This window comes from Chenopodium album, chromosome 2 (assembly GCF_948465745.1).
Source record: "Chenopodium album chromosome 2, dcCheAlbu1.1, whole genome shotgun sequence".
NCBI classification, from domain to species: domain Eukaryota; kingdom Viridiplantae; phylum Streptophyta; class Magnoliopsida; order Caryophyllales; family Amaranthaceae; genus Chenopodium; species Chenopodium album.
Window position 1 is genome coordinate 2,358,234 of NC_137835.1, and position 24,517 is coordinate 2,382,750.

Genomic DNA, 24,517 nt, shown 5'->3' on the forward strand with positions numbered 1-24,517 from the left:
CACCAATACGTACATTGACTAAAGATCCTAAGTGCATAATTTCTTTTTTACCAAATTCAAGTAATAATTGTGAATTGTGTGATGAATAAGGAAGAAAATGGGATTAAGAGCTTGTTAGGAAAAATTGATTATATATATCTAGCTAGAAAAATAAGATGATATAAATAACATTGATTATAATAATAATTGCAACAATAATTATAATAATACAGGTAATTAGTCAATGTCCAATGGCATGTGGGTGTTACATTTTAAATATTTTGGGTTCTGTATTTGGTGTGCAATAATAGGAGCAGTGTTCTGGTCCAAAAAGGATATATTTAACAAGAAGATGAAGAAGACAAATTGGTTAGTTGATTGATCAATGATAACTGTATACAGTTGTTTGAGATAATCGGAGATCTTTCTCAAATTCTGCTACAAATAAATCATGCGAGATCGCTCAAGAGCAAGACAAGCAAATGAGTTATGCCGACTCATTGGTAGAGTATGTGCCGTGAGCAACAATGATTCTACACAAATTATCACATGTTTAATTTGTAACGGTTAACACACTTTTAATAATACTACAAAAAAGAAAAAGTTTTTTTTAATTTTTTTTTTTTTTTTAAAAAAAAAAGGAGATATGTGCGATGTATTCGCTCTATTTGGACCCATAGTAGTATACCCTTTTATTCTTGTGTTAGCACGCATTATATTTTAGGTGATGATAATATTTACCTTATAAGCCTTTTGTTGTGGTTATTGACAACAATTTTACTCATTGACTATACATTATCTTTCAAAAAAGAAAACTTACAATAAAATGTACGTAGTACTACTCTACTAGTCTTTGTATATGCATATGCATGTAATTTGAAGACAAAATATAACTTACACCCATAATTCAAGATCCAGCTTATAAAAGTCTACAACACATGCACTCGCTAAAGATAAACATTCAGCTTTGAGAACTCTTTGAACTAGTCAATTATCACTTGATCATGCTAAACGTTTTGGATCAATGCACAACATTCAACTATTTGAGCTAAAATGGAGTTTTTACTTGTACTTATGTTTTTAAGCAACTTTGCATGAGGACCTCATAATCGTAATTTTTCTAGAAGATTTTAACAACAATAATCCTCATAATAATTAAATGAGATAGATTTAAGGCCACATTTACAACTAACACAATTCAATTCCTTACCTCATAAGTCATACACTCATATGAGGAAACGGAGCAAAAATTATAGCCTCTAGCTAGGCGCGTAAAAGAGACAACACACACAAACAAATCTCACATTATTCGAAATAATGGAGAAAAAAGTACCATATAAATGACATTGAATGTATTAATTAATAACATGTTTATTAATAAGTTGTCACTATCAAAGGCTAACTAGCAATAAAATCGTGGTTCTCTACTCTCTAGGTATACTACTATCTTGCTCCTCAAGTCATATTCACAACTTGAAATTGTACCAAGTACTAGCTACCTATATATATATCGTCTAGCTTGCACTATACGTAGTAAATGAACAACTTAGGTCATATATATAGGTTATGGACCAATTTAATTTTACTAAAGCGCATCTTTTAATTATTTGTTCTTTACTTTTAGAAAAAGACATGCAAACCAAGCAAATATTTCTTTGTCGTTTGCTATAATTTGGTGATCATTTTTCCACACGTATTATCTTTGACTTATGAGGTATTTTTACGATTTTTGAGACAATTTATATTAATTTTTTGTAATTAGATATCTATAGGTCCAATAATATGATGAGATTAATGAGTTGTGGTGCCAACTAATTGTATTATATAGTAGTAGTAGTCTAGTTTAGTAGAGTATTATTCTTATATGATTTGATAGGGTTAGCAATAAAATCAAATCTTTGAATGTAATGTTTGACCTTAATGCAATTATTCTACTTTTATATTTGATTATCTTAGTTTAAAATACGTTCAATTTGTTGGGTTTATTAGTTTCTTCCTTTATTTTGGTTTTATGTGGTCAATGTTTTTTCACCGACAAGATGAGATTGACAAATGAGTAAAGCTACATTCTCCAAGGGTTAATGTCATTCAAAGCGCCTATGCATGCCTAGTTGCCTACTATTGATTTTGACCTTATTTAATGGTCTATATGTATATCCATTCTCTTAAATTAGATGTCTTGTCACATTATATTGTCTTTGTTCATATCTTATTTACAAATTAAATATCTAAAATTATTATAGTGTATTATAGTTGGATCATGTATACAGTATACAATATTTCAACATATATTTCATCCATTTCATAATATAATGTGTGTAAATGTATTTTTATTTCGAATGTCTCAAGATGTTCCTACTTGCTCATCTCATAGCATTGTTATTCCTTTTCTAATATGATTACACATCAACATCTACATGCACACGATAATATCATTTTCTAATATCCTTAATATGATATGATAATATACTTCATTCATATAATAAACTCGAAACTAAGTACAACTGGGTGCATATATAAGTAATATAAATGGGATGATGTCGTCCCAAACTTCAAGGCAATACAGTTACCATATCTTTTAGACCTTGTGGTGTGAGCTAGGTAGCAAATTTGCAATAGCTAACCGATAACCAATTGTCACTTGTCAAAAGTACGAAGCATAAGAAGTACCTACTCCATAATTAGAAACGCAAGCCAAATGGCAATTGGCAAAGCATGATCAATGCTGGAAAAAAGACTAAAGCATGGTCTTAAAAAATAAAGGGTTCGAAACAGTCCAAATAATTAGACCCCTTAAGTTGAGGAACTTATTATTGATCGAATTTGTCGTGGAATGCTTTAATTTGTTGCCTTTTAGCAAGATTTGACATCTCCACTATAAACTAACCTCTTTTTTTTTTTTTTTTTTTTTTTTTTTTTTTTTTTTTTGAAAGATCCACTATGAAGTATGAACTAACCTTATACTAACTTAACAAATTAGTTAAGCTTGCTTTTATTTGCTTTTGTGTTTATAAACTAACCTCTATCTTTGAGTCTGAGTAATGTAACAGGCTACCTTCCACCTTAGTAGTCGTCCACTTAGGTTTGTCTTAGGAGATAAAGTGGCAGTTATCTAATGATGATGGGGGTGAGCCCTATTTCACAGACATGTCCATCTTCAGACCCATCTTCATGTGTTAAATGTTGGATGGGCCCAAAACTCAGTGGACTAAATAGCACTTGGATCACTTATTTGATTGATTTATTAATTTATAAATATTTAGGATAAACGAAACTGATCTTTAATCTTATATGTTGGATATAATTTTAAAACTTTAACAACTAAAGCAGTTGACATTCATAATATTTCGAATTTTAGTATCAATCCTAATTAGATTTTTTCTACCTTCATAATTACTTGTTTTAGTGTGCTTTTTGTGTTAAGTCATGTCGTACCTTGTCATGCTTTTTCGAAAAACCATCGCGTAGCCTAGGCACACACAAAAACATTTTATGCAATGTCTTCTCAAAGTCCAAGCCGTTGTGTGTGTTTTTTTGGTGCCATGGACTAAGGACCTGTTCTGATTTACTGAACTAAATTGAACAAAATTGAATTGTTTATGAGATAAGGAAATTAAGAAATGAACTGAAATTAAGCCGAAGAGAATATGACTATAAGGAGACCAATCCAGCAACCTATTGATCTTAAACAAGCATACTTCTTGCACCATACATGTTTTGGGCCAGGCTTTATTCATTATGGATCAAACCTCAAATCATATCCTAAAATCAATAGGCCGGCCCAAATTCAGATCGAGACATATCTTCAACCTCATTTCACCAACTGTTTGTAAGAACCAAGCTAAAACCCTTCACTCTTTCTCCTAAAACCCTTCTCCGTAAACATGTCGGCGTTGATACCGGAAACTTCCCGGCGAATAATTACGCCGGAAAGCATCCGTTCGGCGGCGAAACAATCGTCGAAATGCCTCGTAATCCCCGTTCGTCTTCGCCGCGCCATTGAAAAATATCTTCAAGGTTTGTCCTTAATTTCTCTGTCCTTCAATTTCTGGGAAAAAAATTTCAAATTCGAGCTGAAATTAATTTAATTTAATGTTTAATTGATTAATTAGAGCAAGAAATGGGGCATATGAAGAAGAAAGTACTGAGATTATCAGCATCATTTGCGGAAATTAAGGATGTAAATCGGTTGCTTCCAATGTCGATTTCAAAGGAGCTTGTTGAGGATCCATTGAAGTCGATGGAACAATCAAAGAGGTGGAAAATCAAGAGTGAATATGGTGATATTGGATTAACTTATACTGATGATGAAACTGTTGCTTATGTTGCCACTCGAATGCCTGCTGTTTATTCTGCTTGTTATAGAATCTTACGTGAGGTGATTATTTCTTTTCACAAATTAATTGCAATTGTTTGATTGTTGATGTTATACTTGGAGATGCTCTTAATGTTTAGGCTAGTGTAATACCATTCGCGGTAAGAAAGTGGACATAGGAATGTATTATTATTGTATTTCACTACCTAGTTTTGTTGAATTCGGCGAAAAGTAACAAGTACTAAATTTATCTTGTGAATTTAGCAACACTGGTTTAGTTTTAAGGTTATGGATAGGGTTTGCATTTGTGTCAAATCTTAATTTAGGTGTTAATGACAAATGGGACTTGTTGATGTTTGTAGATAAAAAGAAGGGTGCCTGAATTTTCTCCTGTTAATGTGCTGGACTTTGGGTCTGGTACTGGCTCGGCCTTTTGGTGAGAATCTATTTCTCCTAATTTTGCAATCTTGGTGGAGTAGTTGTTTGTTGGTGTTGAGATTGTTTTGTGGATGATATTGTGCAGGGCGTTGAGAGAGGTTTGGCCAAAGTCATTGGAACGGATCAATTTGATTGAGCCCTCTCAATCAATGCAACGTGCTGGCGTTAGTCTTGTACGAGGTAATTACCAAACTTAATTGCCTATTGGATGCATTGCACTGTTTTATTCTTGATTCAAACAAATTTATTTCCTTAGATATCAAGGACCTGCCACTTGTTCACAGCTACAATAAGATTCAATCCTTAACTCAGGATATCAAGAAGGCTGAAAGGGCACATGACCTTGTCATTGCTGTAAGTTATTACATAGTGTAGTTAATCTCAAATGCTGCATTGTAATGTTTGTTTGTTGTTTTATATTTTTATCACTATAAACTACAATTTGTGCTTGCTATTCATATTTGTTTCTTTTGTTATTGCATGGCCCTTTACTTTGAAGTCCTATGTTCTTGGAGAGATTCCATCACTGAAGGATAGGATTGCTATTGCACGTCAACTATGGGGTCTAACTCGAGATATTCTGGTATTTTGAAATATTCCTTGCTTTCATGCCAATATTTAGTGAGAATGAGTATGCTATTTCTCTTGTTGAGGGAGATGCTTCAAAGTCATTAAATTTACTTTGTCTAGCTACCTTGGTATTTTGTTTGTATGTTAGACTAAAAAAATTGGAATTTTATTTACGCTAATTACATTCCTGTTTCTTCACTGCATGTTAGGTACTTGTTGAACCAGGCACACCCGAAGGGTTTAATATTATATCTCAAATGCGATCACATATTTTATGGATGGAGAAGAGGGTAAGTTGTGTGTTATGGTGCATGACTTGTGTCAGTACTCTCTAGGATATGTTGAGGGCCTTGAGGCTATGTTACTCAGACTCAACCACTCGGGCCAGACATAGATATGTGTTGTGGTGGAAATTTTTAAAAACCTTGCATATTTTGGTTTCATAATGATGTGCTTGTTTAAAAATCAATGTCTGACACGAGCTCTTAGTGAACTTAAAAGTATGAGCAAGCAGAGCTATCTGGTTATAGGGCGATTCTCATCCTTCTGCACATACTTATAGAGTTATAGTAATCATCTTTATATGTCTATATATTATGCTCTCTTTGACTTATTCTTTCATCAATTTGTATAACATTATTTGTGTGGTTTTATTTCTAGAAACGGCGTAAACTTGAAGCTAAAATGCGTAAAACTGATGGTGCTGCAGAAAACCTAGAAGCTTCCAATGTCGGAGCATTTGTGATTGCTCCTGTGAGTATATGACTATATAACTTTGCATTTTTCTCTCTTCCTTGCTCCCATCCCAAAACATGCCAAGAAGAGATCACTTACCTTTGTTACATATTTTTGTCACAGTGTCCACACGATGGGCCTTGTCCTCTGGCAAAGAGTGGAAAATATTGTCATTTTGTTCAGCGACTAGAGAGAACAGAGTCGCAACGTGCATTTAAGGTTCTTATCTCTTGTAAAAGTTCTTTTGCCTCTGTAGTCTGTCCCTATAACACCGTCCACCAGACGATGCACTCAATATTGAAGATTCATTTTAAACTGTTCTTGTATCAATAATGTATAGGTAGACAATCTACTGCATATGTACAATTATGGGAATTTATCCCTTAAATACAAATAAAAAAAGAAAAAAATTGAACAGATATATTTATCCCTTCTCAAGTATCTATAGAAATCAAATGATTTGTATTGGAATTCAGCCAATCCATCCTTTGGGATTAAGGCTTCAATTGTTGTTGTCGTCGTTGTATTTGAATTGATTTTTGAATTGGGATTTCAATTTTTTTTTTTTTTTTTTTTTATAGAAGATATATTTCTCATTAAATATCTAGTTCCCAAGTTGGCTTTTCAAAATGTTGTTTAGCATATATTTTAAGCTTGGAGAATTTTCATTTTAGTTGGTTGACATCAAGTCGGGACTAAACCACTGTAATAATCTTTATGCAGTTCACATTTGATTGGGTATACTTGGTTTAATAGGTTGACACCAAGTCAGGATTAAACCACTGTACTACCTCCGTTTCACATCATGTGCAACAACCAACAATTAGGTATTTTTTGTGAGATATAAAAAATTCAAATGTTGCACATAATGTGAAACGGAGGTAGTAGTATTATTTATACAAATCATATATGATTGGGTTTGGGTATACTAGGAGTCATCCTGGGTTAAGATTCTGATATGGTTGAGGGTTCAAGGAAAGACCATTAAGTACCTACTTTTTTTGGCCTATGTGGTTGTCTTTGAGATGAAAAGAGTAGGGCAGTGTGTCTAATGGAAACCAAATCAGTGTATTAGAGGTGTGAAATTACTGAAATATATTAAAGTGAGCTATGATGTGACCAAGCTTTTGTGTTTGTTTTGTCTTGCAGAGATCAAACGGTTCACCTTTACGTGGGTTTGAGGATGAGAAGTTTTCCTACGTCGTATTGAGACGAGGAAAAAGACCACAGTGAGTATTTTATGCTCAAGCTTTACACTTGCAATTATATTTCATTATCATATAGTGATATAGTACCATTGTTATTTTTGCTCTACTCATTATAGATTTGTTGTTTAAGAAAACTTTGAAAAAGATGATTGGGTGCAAGATAAAGTAGCCATATTTATATGAAGCTTTGCTATTCTACGTTTTCCTATAACTTGCAAAGTGCATACCCAGTAACCATATCTATTTGAGGTGTCTGATATCTTGATCTGTGCCAAGACACGGATATTATGTGGAATTCAGGATGTTGGGGTAACAATGGTAGGAAGAAAGGCAAATGTGAGCTTTTCATGGAAGACAAGCTGCATAATTTGCTTGTGACTGCTGCAAGACATTCTGTTGATTTGTTTCCAATAATTCAATGCGAGCCATTTTTTCCACTTCTTCCTTGCTATTGATTGTTCTTGATGTATAGGTTTGAATTCCATGGTGAATGAGGATTTTTTCTGTTCTTTTCTCATTATTTATTTTTATTACTGAACAGGGATCCTTGGCCTCTTGACGGAATTAAGTTTGATACCTTAAAAGAATTGCGTGCCAAAAGAAATCCCGAGGAACTTGAAATTGATTATGGTACGCACCTCTTATACGCTCCTTTATCCGCATAATTATTTTATTTTCCTAGAGATCCAGACCATTGCTCCTACCCTTCACAACTATTATTCAGTTTATTGGTAACTACTTTATTGTGAGAGGAAGGTGCAACAAATATGCAATGATTACTTCCCCAAGGCCCCAAAGGTCCCATCTTCCCAGCTAGCTTTTTAGTTGGCCAAAAATGTTATTTTTGGAAATTTGTGCTAAATAATGCTTAATCTGATAAAAGCAAAGTCTAAGCTTCCTGATAATTTAATTGTTGTGAATGCGAGAGCCTCTGGGAAGTCTAAGCTTCCTGATAATCTAGTGGTTGTGCATGCGAGAACCTCTGCGATGTCTTAGCTTTCTGATAATCTAATGGTTGTGAATGCAAGAGCCTCCAGGCTCAAGCTTACCTTTTAGCTTAACATGAGATGCCTATGCCTGTCAGAGTCGAATTCTCTTTCCTATTGGTTATTACCTCTTGTTTTTCTGAACTACAAGCATGTGGGGTAGGGTAGAGATTTGTATACAGTGTTCACCTCCGAACTTGTTCTATTTTACTGGTTTTTATGTATACTTGGTCAATTTATAAATAGATCATGGTTGTTGTAATATTGTTAAGATTTGGTACTAATTCTCTATTGGTTCATGTACTTCAAGATGGATAAGGCCACTGACTGAAACCCATGGCTTTAATGTCTTGAGGGCTTGCTGATAGATACACCCCTAACAAATAAGTACATCATAGCTTGCAATTCTTGGAAGCTTTCATTCCATTGGTCACATTAGTGGCTGATCTGGTAATGAAATTGAAATCCGTTGGGTAGGGTAGACCATATTATTGACAACATAGTGAATTAGGAAACCTAATTTATATGTTCTATACTGAGGTCTTTTACTTGCGTTGTCATCAACATTCCAGGCTTTCTAAGGACTTTTTCCTTGTGAATTAGACTGATGATTCTCTTTTTTCGAATACTTTATGCTTCTGATCCTTCACTAAATGCTCTAGTTGAAATATTTTCTTAACCAATACTAGCAAACTAGCAATGAGTCAATGAGAGTAATGTTGCTAGCAGTTTATATGAGGCAATCACATTTTGAAAAGGAAGCAATGGCAATTGCTGAAGGATGAAATTTAAAAGCAATGACAATTGCTGAAGGATGAAATTTAATAAGCATAAGGGTAATTTTGCTTCAAACAATCTATAATTCACAGAAAGCTGAAAAATATTTTAGGATGATGTTGATTCAAACAATATGTAACTCTCAAAAAGTTGAAAAGGCATTAATACTGTTTATATATATTAAAATCAGTAAGAATTTTAACAGTACAAACAACAATGAAAGATTAAGAAGACCATCATCAGTCCCCAAGACTACACTTATATAGAGTATATAAGATGATCACCTTAGAGGCAGGAGGTGGGATTACATTCCTAGAATGACTAGATTGACAAATCCTTGTCTTTGTGAGCTCATTTAACACACGTTTAATTTCCCCTTTTGTTGCTAATTAGGAACCAAAAATTACAAAATAGCAGGAATTATTTTCTTTTAGCTTTCCATATAGAGTGTTTAATTCAAACCTTCCAAGAAGGAACAATCATATTGATGCTTTTCAGGCTTGTAATTGGTCTGGTTTTACTTACTCTTTAAACTCCGGTTTGGCATTTTGGTAAGTAATAAAATTTAACTGCCAAAAAGGAAAAAAAAATTATTAGGGATGAAAACATCATGAGCAATGCGGGAAGTTTCTTTGAATTTGACAAAAGTATTATTGCTTTCTCAAGTTCTAGTGCTCAGGTTTTGTCTTCTTGACTCTTGAGGCCCCTTAAAGAAATCTATAGCTGATTGTAGTCTTGTACACTATTGCAACCTTTCTGTCTGGATTTGGTAAGCTTTGTAACAGGCTTGCTTTTTGCTGGTTTATCAATACTTACACTATGTTTGGATTGAAGTAAGTGGAGGGAAAAGAAGGGAAGGGAAATGGAGGGATGGAATATCTTTCATTTGGATAACAAATGAGGAAGGAAGAGAATTGGAGGGGAGAAAAATGGAGGGATTTAATTATAAGAAATTGATCCTCTCTCCAACAATGGAGAGATTTGGAAGGAAAACTCATCTTTCTTCCCTCCCCTCCTCTCCCTTTCCCTTCCTACCCCTTCCCTTCCCTCCCCTTCTTTTCGTTCCCCTTTCTCTATCCAAACACACTCTTAAGGATTTCTTTAGTGAAATAGGTAGTCTTCTTGTAACAAGGCTTAGCTATTAGAGAATGAAAGAGGAATTTCTACTTCCTAAGACTAAAGCTGGTAAATTTTGTGTCATGAACAAGGAACTACGTCTCTAAACCAGGTGCTCAAGTCTTGTGTTCATGCTCTTAGTTAGTTTATGTCTTATAACTATACAATTTATTGTCTATAACATTGCTTGGATATTACCTATTCCAAAGTTTTTTTTGTTCCTAATGGAATCATTATCTAGCACAATTTAAAACTTTTGTCCAATTTTGAGGGCCTTTAAGTTGTGTTTGAGGATTTGTGTAGCCTGGTTGCTTTGTTGGCATTTAGCCCAACAGGTGAAGGAAAGGTTGATCTTTTCTGGTTAGTGCAGCTTGTCTTAACTCTTTAGTGATCACTGATAAATTCTGATGCTGTTGAACTCTTCTGTTGCCACAGAGGATCAATCTGAGCTAGAACCTGATGAGATTGTTCTCTCTGAGGCTCCTCCTTCATATGATTCTGATGCAACAGAATCTGGTACGGATATTGAGCATGAAGATGAAGAGGAAGGAGAGCAATCAAGCCGTGCAGATCTGGGAAGTGGTTGGGGTAGAATCATCTTCATGCCTCAAAAGAGGGGTAGACGTGTTGAAATGGATGTATGTAGGGCTACCAAGCATGATGGTTCAGAAGGCTCATTTGATCATTTGGTCGTTACTCGGGCTAAAAATCCAACCTTACATCATCAAGCACGGAAGTCTTTATGGGGGGATTTGTGGCCTTTGTAGGTGAAGCCTATAGTGTATACTCAGTGCTCAATTTGGATCAATAATGGAGTGTAGCATCTTTCTTGAATTCAATCTGATTCAAGATTGCAGTACATTGATTCATGTTAGATGCTTACATTTTATCCTTTGCAAAATACAAGTAGCCACTATTGCGACTGGAGTCTTATATTGTGACTCCATGGCTCAATTTGGGTATCAAAGTGGAGGATTTTTTTGGGGGGAAAAGAAAGATTGTGTGTCCCAAATTAACTATGAAGACCTTTATGGGACAAAAATCTCAGTTGTGACTTTTGGCCTTGGATTTGCTTGATCCTCTGTCAAGCTACTGGAGAGTGCAACTTCAGATTGACTATATTTAAAGATGCGGGCTAACATGGTCTCCTTGGATGGACCAAGGTGTGCCTTTACCTTCGTGATTCTCAGGTGCATCAGGCTTCCAGCAATCTAGCGGACTATCCAGAAGAGCTGCTCCAGGTGATTGCAAAATCTTTATATCTCCATTCACTTCATGTATCATGTATATAAGTTTACCACCATATTTTACCTTATCTTTTTCCCATCACATTTTAGATTTTACCTGATCTTTTTCCCATCACTGCAGTCATGCTATACGAAGAATCCTTTTTTGAACTTGTTAGTTGTTACATGTATAAACATGAGTCATGGTTTATTTCCACTTTACAGTATTTTTTTTCTTCAGTAACTTAGGGTAGAGCTGTCATTTTGGGTGAATTGTTGCACTTAATGAGTCGGTATCATGGTATGTTTACATATCAAATTACAGGCTTAAAAAAAATAAAAAAAAAAATTAAAAAAATTGTAAATTGTAAGATAAATGCATAATATGACAGATATTGTATTAGGCTGGATTTTCAAAAATATATTCCATATGAAAGTGTATATAAAAATATAGGAAGAAACAGAAGGGTTTGCTTTGCCTAGGTAATTTCCAAAAGGTTCCCTTGTCCACTCTCCTGGCCTCTGATCCTTGACCGCCTTGACCCCTTCATTGTTAGGTCACCACAACTATCCAGTATCCACCAATATACATGAGAGCAGACTCGAGAATTGTGTTTGCTCCTATTTTTGATTTCTAACATAATAGAGAATGAAAAGAATCTCAAATAAGATATTCAAATCACCCAGTTGCCCGGCAAAATCGTATACTATGGTCACTAGACAAAGTAATCAAATCTGAGCAGGAGTAAATTCTTTAAATATATAATTTACTAATGTAATATACAGCAAGCCTACTGATGCTTAATCCTACCTTCTGCTGTCTAAACTATTAATCAAAACTAGTTGAACTTCCTAAGCTACTGCAGTTATCTATGCATCGGTATCTAAAATTAGATAAAGAGAATGAGGATTTGAGGGATTTCTTTGTCGGACATCGAATAGGTAGTCCATAATTGTGATATGTTCTTATAAAACCATCTTTACCTCCAGTTACTATCACAAGCCCCCACATGTGTGAGCCACTCAATATTCTTTCACATACATTCCTCAAGAACTCGTAATCAATGTCTCCTATGGCAGGTGTTGATGACCCTTTATCCTTCTTTACAGAACAGTAGTTGCCCCTTGAAACAGAAGATTTCTGATTACGTTTTGGTATACTAGGTTGTCTAGCTGTTGGGGTTGATATATCTGAGTTAGATGTAAAACCATGCCAAGGTACTGCGATCAGAGCATTAAGTGATGAGAAACTTTCAGAAGACCAAATGTTTTTGGGTTTGCTGTTTGTAGTTCTCTCATCGCTAATGTGATTCCAGATATAAGCATTTGAGTCATCAGTTGCTGAGATAACATGTTTCCCATCTGCAGTGAAAGATGCAAATACTTTGCTTCTTCGATCAATTAGTGGAACACAACCTAAAAAGAACAAAATTGATACATCTAAGAGAAAGTCTATTGCTCAGCAATTATTTACGTAATAGCTGTCAAATGAACTACTGTATGAAATCAGAGTTACCTCTAAGCTTACAGATGATATCAGCTCCCCTGAGAATTCGGACTAGAGAGTCATTCGAACTGACTACTACTTCGCTTGGGTCAGTTGGAGAGAACTGTGATAAGAAAAGACAAATTCAACATGAAATTCAAAAATAAATGCAGAAAGAAATAAAAGAAACATATGCGGAAAGAAAAATGAAACCTGGAAACCAGTTATCCTCTTGCAAGTTATCTTCTTCTTGTCTTGCAAGTACATAACAGATGCTCGATGCATAATATCATCTGGTACATGCAATTTTGTATCAGCAATTTTCTGAATTCCAGCTTACAAATTAAAATCAAATAGAATGGAAGGAATGAAGAGTGAATTACTAGCAAAAACATAATAACCAAACAAACCAATCTTGTAGAATGTAGACACACACTAGGTAAAGTACTCAAACAAGCATGAAAATTATGCTAAAGTGTATAAAAAGAGGACATAAAATGTCTGTTTTATCTAAAAACAAGCTTATATGAAGTTTCATGCTAATTGCCAATTCTGATGAAATTTAGCATCAGACAACTTAGCACAGGTGTAAGAATCATAACCTGCGATTTCAAAAAACAAGCAGTTTCCCACCATTGATCCAACAATACCACCCTGTAATTTGGCAAAAAATCTCATAAAAATTCCAATATAATTTAGAAAGAGGGCTAAGATAGAAGCTAGCTGCTATGTATGACCTTTCCATCAGGACGATAGCAAACAGCAGTGACGATTTCCTTCATATCAATCCAGTCAACCACTTGACATCTTAGGACATCCCAGATACGGACTTTTCCGTCTATGGAACCGCTGATGAAGTAATTATTATTTGCGGGATTGAACTGTGCACAAGTTACTACATCAATAAAATGACGGTCAAAATGTTATGTCAAGACAATGACGGAGAAAAACTTTTAGTTTATGATAAGAAAAAATCGCGGCTAGCAGAAACATGAACTTCATATTACCAAAGTCATTGTGATGAAAAACTTTTAAACATCGGCTATATCCCACTTTCCATAGGCGCACTGTCTTATCAACCGAGGATGACAGCAAATGCTGCATTGAAGGTAAACAAGGAATTCATAGAGATCCACACACAGATTATTCATAGCAACACTGCAGTTAATTATTGCGAACAATTAGAGTTTTAAAGAGCGGATTTAAAGGCAGAGGGATGAGAACAAAAAAGAGGGGATATTGGAAAGATTGGGAAGAAAACGCAAGCTCACTCCACCCTTCCCGTCCCTTCTCCTCAATGATCACTAGCCTAGTAGATTGTAAGCAATCATAACTCTATATAACATGAATTTTCTGAATTACTAACATACTAACCCCATTCTTAGACCATGAAATATCCGGGATCTCACCCTCATGTCCGCGGAACTCATGCCAAGGCTTCTCTAAAATACAAAACACTTTGCGAGGGACCATAATACCATTGCTAGCTGAGTCTGCACATTTCTTCAGCTTATTCTTCACATTCCCTTCCTCTTTACACTTCATAAAGCAAGCTAATTTTGGAATACCATTTACAGAAAAATTCAAACCTGCAGATGCAACACTGAAGTTCAAATGGTCAGAAACAGTCATCCATCCCTCTTCAACTATCTTCCATACATTCAAAGCTCCGTCTTCCCCACCAGTAGCAAGATATTGGCCGTCAAGACTGAACTTCATACACAGTATTGGGCCCTTGTGAGCAGAAAATTCTTGCATATGATACATGGAAGACAACTCCTTTGACCACTTTTTGTGAGAATGAACATGAATTCTCTGGCTTCTAGACCCAAAGAGTTCGCGGTTGTGAAATACCTCATTCTTTTCCTTATCTTTGTTGAACATATTTGCAGCTTTGAAGCTAAATCTCTTCAAACAGCCTTCCTTACACTGCAATTTCCTCTTAAACATCTTATTACACCCTTTTGATGATTCTGCTGTCATGAAGTCTTCAACAAGATTAGATGATCCATATGTCTCCTGAAACTCATCAGTTGTATAACAAGAACTCGAACCAACTTCATGAAGTTTCCTAGGCATTCCTTCATCATCTGTCTCCTCTAATTCAAACTCTCTCCCATCTTCCAAGCACCGAATTCTGCACAACACATCCTGATCTTCTTCATTTACTGCTTCATGATTCCGACAAGCCAAACTCCTCCCTTTGTCATGCTTGTTAGTTTCTGCCATCCTATCAGTATTCACTGTGATCACACAAGTATCATCAGGCCCTTCTCTTGCAGTTTGGCACCGATCTAAAACAAAACCCGTTTTTCTTATAAAATCATTACGCCGTTCATCAATACTTTTGGGGTTTCCACTCCAAAAATCATAGTGCAGACTACTAAATGAATTATTACTAGCTTGGTGAATTTCAGAAGCACAGCTCTCAGAACAATCTGATCCACTAACACAACTAGATTCTGAAGAAATCTCTTCAAGGGCATCAAAAAAATCATCATGTTCTACACATGCATTTACCATAATTTCCTTTACAATATCTGTTAATTCTACTCCTTCCGACTACACGAATTCAACGTCAAAATATATCACATTGACATTGATCAGCCTTCTAACTTAGAAATAACCACGCTACCAATCAATGTAGCACATCATGAGAACATGAAATGTAAACCACCTCAAATTTGTACGATGTCTGCCTTTTTATGTGGACTACAACATAACTTGTGCAGATACGAATCGTTAAACTTCTGAAACATGATCAAGAACTACCAGTTCATATCATGTATGTTTGATATAATGCAGTAAAACCAACATGCACAAAGTTGCCTTAAAGATGCAATTTGATCAACGCCTGGAAAAATTTAAAAAGGCCAAGGTATTTGCTGATTTGCTCACCAACAATTTCTTATGTAAATTTTATTAACCCGATTCTTGGTTCACCTATTTGATGTGGATTAAGCAATGTTCAAACTATTTTCAAATAGCAATTCAACAAATTAGGATTAAGAAAAAAAAATGTAAAAACCTTGGGACAATAATATGTGAATGACTATAATTGATATTCCTCCAGTTTGGACGTTGGTTTTCTGTAACGGTTGCCTTGATTTATTTTTGCCCAATTAGCCTGTGTTTTTTTAATTTTGTTCTTGCAATGAGGTAGATAGAACATCTCATATTTTCTAGAAAAACTAACTAAATAAAGCCATAGGATAGTTTTAAGGAATTTTTTTTCCCACCCCACCCCAAAAAAAAAAAAAAAAAAAAAAAAAAAAAAAAAAAATAAAAATTAAAATATTGTGAACTTTAATCGAAGATTACAGCATTTTAGAAACTTTCGCAAGCACAAGTTGATTGAATGTATTTTTTCAAAAAAAAAAAAAAAAAAAAAAAAAAAAAAAAAAAAAACCTTGGGCGTAATTGAAGATGGATGTGGGTCATGCCTCGTGCTTAATGAATGTGCTTTAGTTAAATAGTACTTGTCTACGTGATATGTACGATGTCGGAATAGGTTAAAATTATCAAAAAGTCAGTCCTAGCCCACATGTCATCATGTCAGGCCAGGTTGTGCTTGTGTGCCTAAGCCACACGTTTCATTAATTTAACGTGTGTTATTGTGCTTCTCTTAAATAAAGGTGGCTCAACATGCACAGTATCGTGTCACCACTAATATATGCCTATGTCGTGCTTTTTCGGTGCCATCTTTAGGCATGACCCAAAACTGAGTCCACTTGATATCTCTTGTGCAATGTCAAAACTTTCTAAAGGGCGAACTAGGCATGGCCAAAACCATGCACATACATTGTAATAACAAATCTAATAAAATACTAGTTTTTTTTTAAGCAATAAAATACTAGTTTTGTTGTTCAATTCTTTGGCAAATTACGGAAAAAAAAAATGTATGATTTCTTATAAGTAACTAAAATTAGTGGTCAAAATTTATAAACCTAAACTCCTTCAATGGGGCAAATCAATAGAATTTAGGCTTGATTACAGTTGACACGCCTTAAATTTGACCGGATTTTGCAAGCATTGAATTAAATTTGGATTTTAAACAAGTAAAAATTAAGCCTAACCCAAACCTTACTCTTTTTTATTTGGCTAAAGTCTAATCGGACTTGACCCATGATTACCTCTAATAGATATCGGGGGCAAGAGTTATTTCAAAAATGAAAAAAAATGTAGTCCGTAGAATATAATGGTACGTAGCCGCAGCAAATAGTCCGCATGCGCAGTAGAGTAAAAGGAGGGACCCACTCACCGTCGGAAGCCCACTAAATAGTGAAGGCCGCCCTCTTCCACCGGACTCAATTACTTTGCTTAATTTAATTTACATGTTTTTTTTCAAGTATTTTGTCAAACACTCTTTATTCTCTTTTGTTACATTTTCTTCCCCCGCGAATATATTCCCTTTTCCATCTTTTCTTCATCCGTGTTATTCACATGTACTACCATTACACGTTCGAGGTCGGTATACTACTCAATTACTCACACACACACACACACACACACACACACACACATATATATATATATATATATATATATATATATATATATATATATATATATATATATATATATATATATATATATATATATATATATATATTTAATTCTTATGGAGTAACCTTTATAGAAATACTAGATGAACTCCGTGCGATGCGCGGTTTATTTGAATTTTTTTAAATAATTTATTTATATATATATATTTATGTGCTAATTATTTTAAATAATTTTTAATATGTGTCAATGTCGTAAAAATGTGAAAAATCAATTCGAGTAGCAAGACCTAGTACACTTAGGGCATGTTCTCTTACGTTGAAATTCAGTTCAATTCAGTTCAGCTCCTAATTTCCTTCTCTTATAAAATATTCAGTTCAGTTCAGTTCAGCTCAGTTCAGTTTAGTTCAGCTCAATTTAGTTCAATTTAGTTCAGTTTAGTTCAGTTCAGCTGAGTTCAGTCAATGAGAACAGACTCTTAATCACTTATACACATAAATTTATGTGTTTTTATTAATCATATGTTAGCTATGTTTATTGGCAATAAAAGAAAAGTTTTACTATCTTACGAATAAAACATACATCGTATTACAAGTTGAGTTAGGTTAACAATCTAAGATACTGTAGTTCAAAATCTAAGGAATAATAAGTCTAGGCTAAAATCTAAGGAATAATAAGTCTAGGCTAAACGTAGCATTTATGGTCATTTCATGGGTTAACAAATTCAAATCATATCGTAGTATAAGAAAATTTGTCTTTGTTAGTGAAAGTTGTCTCAATTAACAAAGAACTCTAGCCAAACAACTCATTGAGATGAAATGTACCTTAATGACAAGAATTACAATAATTTTAAAAGTTAACATCACCAACATTTTCTCATACTTGATAAGTTTTGTGCTCATACTTGCGCACAACTTGCTTTATGTTGGGCCCGTATTATCACACGACCCATTATATCTAGGGCACCAATTCAAGGCCAATAAGTCAGCAAGAATATACAAAATGGCTTGATTGAAATAAATAAGGAAAGCAGCATCAAGCATATCAATCAAGGAGATACTTGCCATTTGCCAAAGATACACCTACAGAGCAGGAAACAAGATAAATCAAGAAGATCTTATGCATTTCAAAGATATTCTGAATATATTTGTAAACCCTAGAGATCCCTAGATATAAATAAGAAGAATTAGACATTTTAACAGGCATGTACGTTCGCATATACATAAATATAAACAATTTGCTCTACTTTTATCTACGGAAGTGCGTCCCTACTAAACAAGGAGGCCTATCCTTACTCAGTATTGTACCTCTAAACTCATCTTCTTTATATAATTGAATATTTACTGCTTACTTATTGATTACTTATTGATTTATTATCGTTCTTAGTTATTTCATATGTTATTGGTAGAATGATTGTCATTACCCCTCAAACCTAGCAAATTCTCATATACCTTTATTGAGATTTGCCTAAACACTTTAGTAAGGAAACTGTTTTTGTTTAACCCGTGATTTATATGCAATTATTATGTGTTATAACCTACAATGAATAAACAGTGCAAATTGTTTCATTTCAATGTTAACGTATTACTACGTACTTCATATCTTGTAAATTAGGCAAAAGTCAGAGAACAGTACTCCGTTGAAGAAAGTAGCGTCTAGATTTGACATGCAATCGATCTAACAAGAATACTTTGTAGTATCAATTAAAAACTTCCTAAAATATTCAGAAAGGGTTTCTTTCTTGTAATTTTTGCATTCCGTTTTATTGCCTCATTTTCTTTTATGAAATCAAAATACTAAGTACATCATTGAATATGAATTTTAATTTATTGATACAAGGAAAAAAAAATACCCCTGTAAGAATCTTGTAATATTCATTAATAACTAAAAATTTATACTGATTTTATATTATATTTTTTCTTTAAGAGCAAGATTAGCCACATGTCTTAAAACTCAAGGTATGTGACATCATCAATTTCTGATTTTATGGTCTTAATACAAGACTATATTTATTTATTTATTTTATGCATTTATGAAGATTGGTATTAACAAAATTTAAAGTGGAGTCTTGAAAATTCAAGACTCTTAACACTTACACATTTAATTTGAAAATTCAAAACTCAACTTAAAGCTTATGCACTGTGATTATTATAAACATTGATAAAGAAGAGATTAGATGCGTGTTCTCTTTATTAATTTATTAGGCTATCGAGTGGCTCCCCTTATTCCCATACGATGATACAAAGAATGTACTATATTTTAAGCTGGTGAAACCATCTTTTGTGTGAAGTGGACACTTCCTCCTCATGATGGGTGTGGCTCAATCTCATATTCGACACAGTTCGTCCATAAACATTCTCTTTACATAGAACATAAATAGTTCAAGCATTTACACCCCCCTCCCCTCAAATGGAAAATCTAGTTTCACAGTTTGAATGATGCAAAAAAATTGAAGTAATCGTATCCATAAAACGACTACCTCTCAAGTAAGTACTCCATACTAGGAAAGATTTGAGTTGAATTTCAATTCTAGTGTTTCAACAAAACATTAAAGGTAGAAGAATTATGAAGACGTAAACAACTGCTTCTGAAAGCAAGGACAAGAGTCAAGATGTATACAAAAAGCATTTAATAAAGTTTTTATATATTATAGTTTTGTAGTTATTTTATTTCCTATTTACGCAAAAGTTGAATAGAAATTGAACATGAACATGTAACATAATAGACAAACTATTTTTTCAGTCAAAAAGAAAAATCTTTTATGTTCCAAAAAAGCTAACCTCATTGTCTAGTTAATTACTTTGATCTTGACAGGTTGCTATGAATGTAACCATCTAAAATAGTCCTTAGTATTATTTCTTCAATTTTTTGATATTCTTTTCTAACTGTACCTTCACAACAAAGATACACCACTAACTAAGATATCTTCCCACTTATTATTACATGTGAATTGAAGTGTGAACTGTCTAGAGATAATATAGTTTAGTTAATAATTATGTTAATTAGTATGCAATAGAAGAAAATTATGTGTGTTGATTTTGATTAATTATTTCGCCCATGCTAGCTAGTGACAAGTCATACTTCAAATCTTCTTGTATATACAACGAGAGTGGGTACATATTTTATTTGTTGTTTAAGATTATCAACATATACATTAAAAATTCTCTAGGATATTAGGCTTCTTTGGTTCGATTTATTTGCGTGAATTAGATATGTTATAGTAAGAACTTATATTATCGATATTTATAATCATTATAATAAAATTTATATGCGAGTGTGTCAAACTGAATTATTTTGTTTGGACTTAATTATGTTAGTTTATTTTGATCTCATCATTTTGTTTACAGTAAGATAAAATGGGTTGGGACTTGGGATAAACAAACCCTTATTACTCTGCAGATTTATCAAAATTTTATGTAGTGAACGGCAAATAATATTAAGTCATCGTTGTGTTAACATTAAATTTTCATTTAGTGTTTCACAAAGGTTTACATAAACCCTTTTATGCATGTAGTTTGACGAAAAATTAATTCAACATATATAATTAACCTCAAACAACCGACATAAAATCACTAACATAATTAATAGCTACCCCTTTGTTTCTTTATTTTTTTATGAATTCTTAAAGTTGTTCCATGCACCTCATAAAATTCTTCTCTAATTTATTCACCACTACCCCATATACAGAGTACAAAAACAAATTTATCCAATTCAATTCTTATTGAAGTAACTCAAATGATGAGATGAAACAAACTCAAACTAACGGCAAAGTGAGTATAACATCAAATAACTACTAAAATACATACATTTTTACGCCACGCACACATGCTCCATGACGAACCATCAAAGAAAAACGAGTTTGAAATAAAATGGCTATAATGTTGGAAAGAAGTAATAATCAAAAGAGGCGTGTATTACAATAGATGAATCCAAGCATATCATCATAATTCATAAGTAATGGAACACATAGTTTGCTGGGCTGTGTTAATCAAGGTGTCAATTACTAGTGACTTACTTTGCCAAGGTCTAACTATCATAAGATAATTGTTACTCTTTACTTGATGATTTCACATGATCGATCTACTCATATTTATATATGTGTTCAATCATAAACATCACAACATAAGATATAATATATGCTGCAATATTTTTCAAAGCTAAGGGAAAGGGACCATTTCAATATTTTCTCAATCGTTTAAGAAACGTACAAAAGAAGAGATAAAAAGAGAACAAGGACAAATTATGAATTTATGGTCTTGTCTTCAAGGCCACGGTTTCTGCTTGGTCAAATTAACTTTATTAATTTACTACTCGTACTTATTTCTCTTGTTTTATTTTACGTATAATATGGATTTTGCTGCCTAGAGAATGAATTTTAATGGATGGTTTTTTTGTACAATTCAAGTTGGTATTGCATTTAAGAAGTGAAAAGAGTGACACATTTATGTTTTTGTCCTCTATTGTCCTATGATACTTATCCTGCGTTGAATTTATTGTATTTTACCTTTTTTGTTAAGTTAAAATTATTCTTTGATAAAAAAAGACATGTTTCCTTTATTTCTTTTTAGTTGCTACATTTTTCTATGTTGGAAATTTTTAAGGAAAATTTGCAAATTGCAGCTATTTAAAGTTCATATTTTGCAAATTACAGCCATTTTTTTTTTTTTCAAATTGCAGCCCAAAAGTTCTTATAAATTGCAGCCTGATTCAATTTTTTCATCGGTTTACATGATGAAAAATCTTTGGTTAAGGTTTTAGGGGTCATTTTAGCCCTTAGGGACCCAAATTGAGCTCGAAATTAGCAAAAAAAATAACATAAGTGTCTCATATTTACAGTTTCCCACAAATCGATACATTTTTGTTGCGCAAAACAAGATACTTGCGTTATTTTTTTTGCTGATTCCGAGCTCTATTCGGACCCCTAAGAACTAAAATGGCCCCTAAAACCTTAACCGAAGATTTTACAACTTGTAAACCGATGAAAAAGTTGAATCGGGCTGCAATTTACAATTTATATGAACTTTTTGGCTGCAATTTGCAAATTTTTTTTAAATGGCTGCATGCAATTTGCAAAATACGAACTTTAAATGGCTGCAATTTGCAAATTTTCCAATTTTTAATTAGTTGCAACACATTTCATTTTTGACATTCTTTTCTCTCTATCTCTTTCCTACCCACATGTGTTCATCTTATTTTTTTCTCTCTATTTCTCCTCTCTTAAAAGATTGTGTAGGAGACCATGAAAATAAAAGTGTAGCAACTAAAAAAACAGAAAAAGTATAATACTTACAAAAGAAACTTGAATGATCATGAGTTGAATCAAATAAAACATTATATTGTGACAATAATTGCACTATGGGATATCTGTTGTATCATTGTATGTATAGCTAAAATGTACATAGTACAATTTCTTTTAATAATGATTTGTGTTAGCTGCAAGCATTTTTTTCATAACAAATCAATATAACCAAAAACAATTAGTTAATTCAGTATACTCCTTTAATTTACTCCGTATAAAATAATTTATATTATTGTATTATTAATGCAGATCATAGTTGAGCTTTATCCTACTCAACCTTGCTCCATTTAAAAGTTTTAAGGCTTACATTCGTGGTTTGAGTGGTTGAAGTTCAATAAGGAGTGGCCGCATTGTTAGTTTGTTACAATGATTATACAACTAATTAAAATCTTGTACAAAAGTAACATTTAGGTGATGCAACAAATTTAGGATCTGTTCTCATACGTTGAAATTCAGTTCAGTTCAGTTTAGCTCCTAATTTCCTTCTCTTATAAAATATTCATTTCAGTTCAGTTCAGTTCAGCTCAGTTCAGTTCAGTTCAGCTAAGTTCAGTCAATGAGAACATGCCCATATTGATATATCTCTCATTCTCTCCATTAGTGGCATAAAATCTACATTGTTCTCTTCAACTTATTTAAGATACTTATTACTTATTCTTTAATAAATTCACATCAGATCACAAAGATTCAGATCAGAACTTTTAATTATCATTTACTTATTGCTAAATATCGTTAATTGCGTATTAATTTTTTTTATAAAAATTACATATTTAAAAAGTTCATAATGAGACGAATCTAACAAGATTCATTTTGATAAAGTTTTTCTTTATAGATTATTATTAAAATGCGGTCAAAGTTTAGTCAAATTGTTAAATCAAATTAGAATAGAAAAATTCATATCAGACCTTAAAAAATTCAGACCAGATCTACTTGTTTCAGGTGAAGAGAACAAGTCTGTAGTATTTCACATGGCTTACTACATTTATACTTTCTCCGTTTTTTAATAGGTGCAACAATTTGACTTTTACACTATTCATGTATTCTAGTTTGACTAGCTTTGATGGTTTATACTTAAGTAAAAATATAGTCATGTGAAATCTTGTTAGATTCGTTTCGACTTATACAATTTTAATATAAAATGTTTATAATTTTTACATGTTGGAATTAAAGATATTAATGATTGAAAACCTATATCGGCAGACGTGAAAAGTGAAGTGTTGCAACTATATATATATATACAATATAAAAAAAAAATAAAAAAAAAATCAGAGGAAGTACATTTTTTACCTTTTAGGTACAATTCTTAGTTAACCCATGTCATTTTAATTACTTCATAGATTTTTGTATTATTGTATACTTATATAAATTATAAATTGCACTATAATGAAGAATATAAAAATGTTGAGTACATTTATACGTCCACCATTTGTTATAAGTTGCTTAATTTTAGTTTGTAACATTTGTCAACACACCACTTTGATCATATTATTCAAATATTTAATTACTACTTGTATGTTCTTTTGAAAAATTAATATTTTAATTTTAATTTAAAATATCTAGTGTTATTTTTTTTTTCTTTTAATAATGAACTTGATTTTCTTATAATTAGTAAATACACTACATACATGGTCAATTTTGTTAGGAAACAGTGTAAAAAAAGTTAAAATGATACAAAATGGAGCAAGAATGGAGTAATGAACAACTAATTATGCATGTACTTATGGATACAAATATAAAAATGTGTAATCTGATTTTAAAAAAAAAATGAGAAAGAAGAAATAAACCCTACTTTATCGTGCAAGAATATTTTAAATTGTTATATGTTCTATGTTTCAAATTCTACAGTATTAAGGAGTACCTTTTATTCTAAAATTGAATG

The 24,517-nt window shown here is 32.9% G+C and overlaps 3 protein-coding genes across 3 annotated transcripts; 1 reads left to right on the forward strand and 2 right to left on the reverse strand.

The window, feature by feature from the left end:
- The first annotated feature begins 3,826 nt into the window (after positions 1–3,826).
- Positions 3,827–11,590, forward strand: LOC145592702 (uncharacterized). The gene is made up of 12 exons (XM_081649217.1): positions 3,827–3,996; positions 4,092–4,357; positions 4,657–4,730; positions 4,818–4,912; positions 4,989–5,086; positions 5,232–5,315; positions 5,512–5,592; positions 5,963–6,055; positions 6,161–6,256; positions 7,187–7,266; positions 7,787–7,875; positions 10,560–11,590. The coding sequence occupies exons 1-12, from the start codon at positions 3,864–3,866 to the stop codon at positions 10,889–10,891; spliced, it is 1,521 nt and encodes a 506-aa protein (XP_081505343.1). The 5' UTR covers positions 3,827–3,863; the 3' UTR covers positions 10,892–11,590.
- Positions 11,591–12,810: 1,220 nt separating this feature from the next.
- LOC145592712 (putative WD repeat-containing protein C18H10.05) lies at positions 12,811–14,107 on the reverse strand. The gene is made up of 5 exons (XM_081649224.1): positions 13,844–14,107; positions 13,574–13,731; positions 13,439–13,490; positions 13,050–13,129; positions 12,811–12,960 (listed from the first exon to the last, which is right to left on the reverse strand). The coding sequence occupies exons 1-5, from the start codon at positions 13,938–13,940 to the stop codon at positions 12,844–12,846; spliced, it is 504 nt and encodes a 167-aa protein (XP_081505350.1). The 5' UTR covers positions 13,941–14,107; the 3' UTR covers positions 12,811–12,843.
- A 64-nt stretch (positions 14,108–14,171) lies between these two features.
- On the reverse strand, positions 14,172–15,359 carry LOC145606054 (uncharacterized). The gene has a single exon (XM_081662120.1). The coding sequence runs from the start codon at positions 15,357–15,359 to the stop codon at positions 14,172–14,174; it is 1,188 nt and encodes a 395-aa protein (XP_081518246.1).
- Between the last annotated feature and the right edge of the window lie 9,158 nt (positions 15,360–24,517).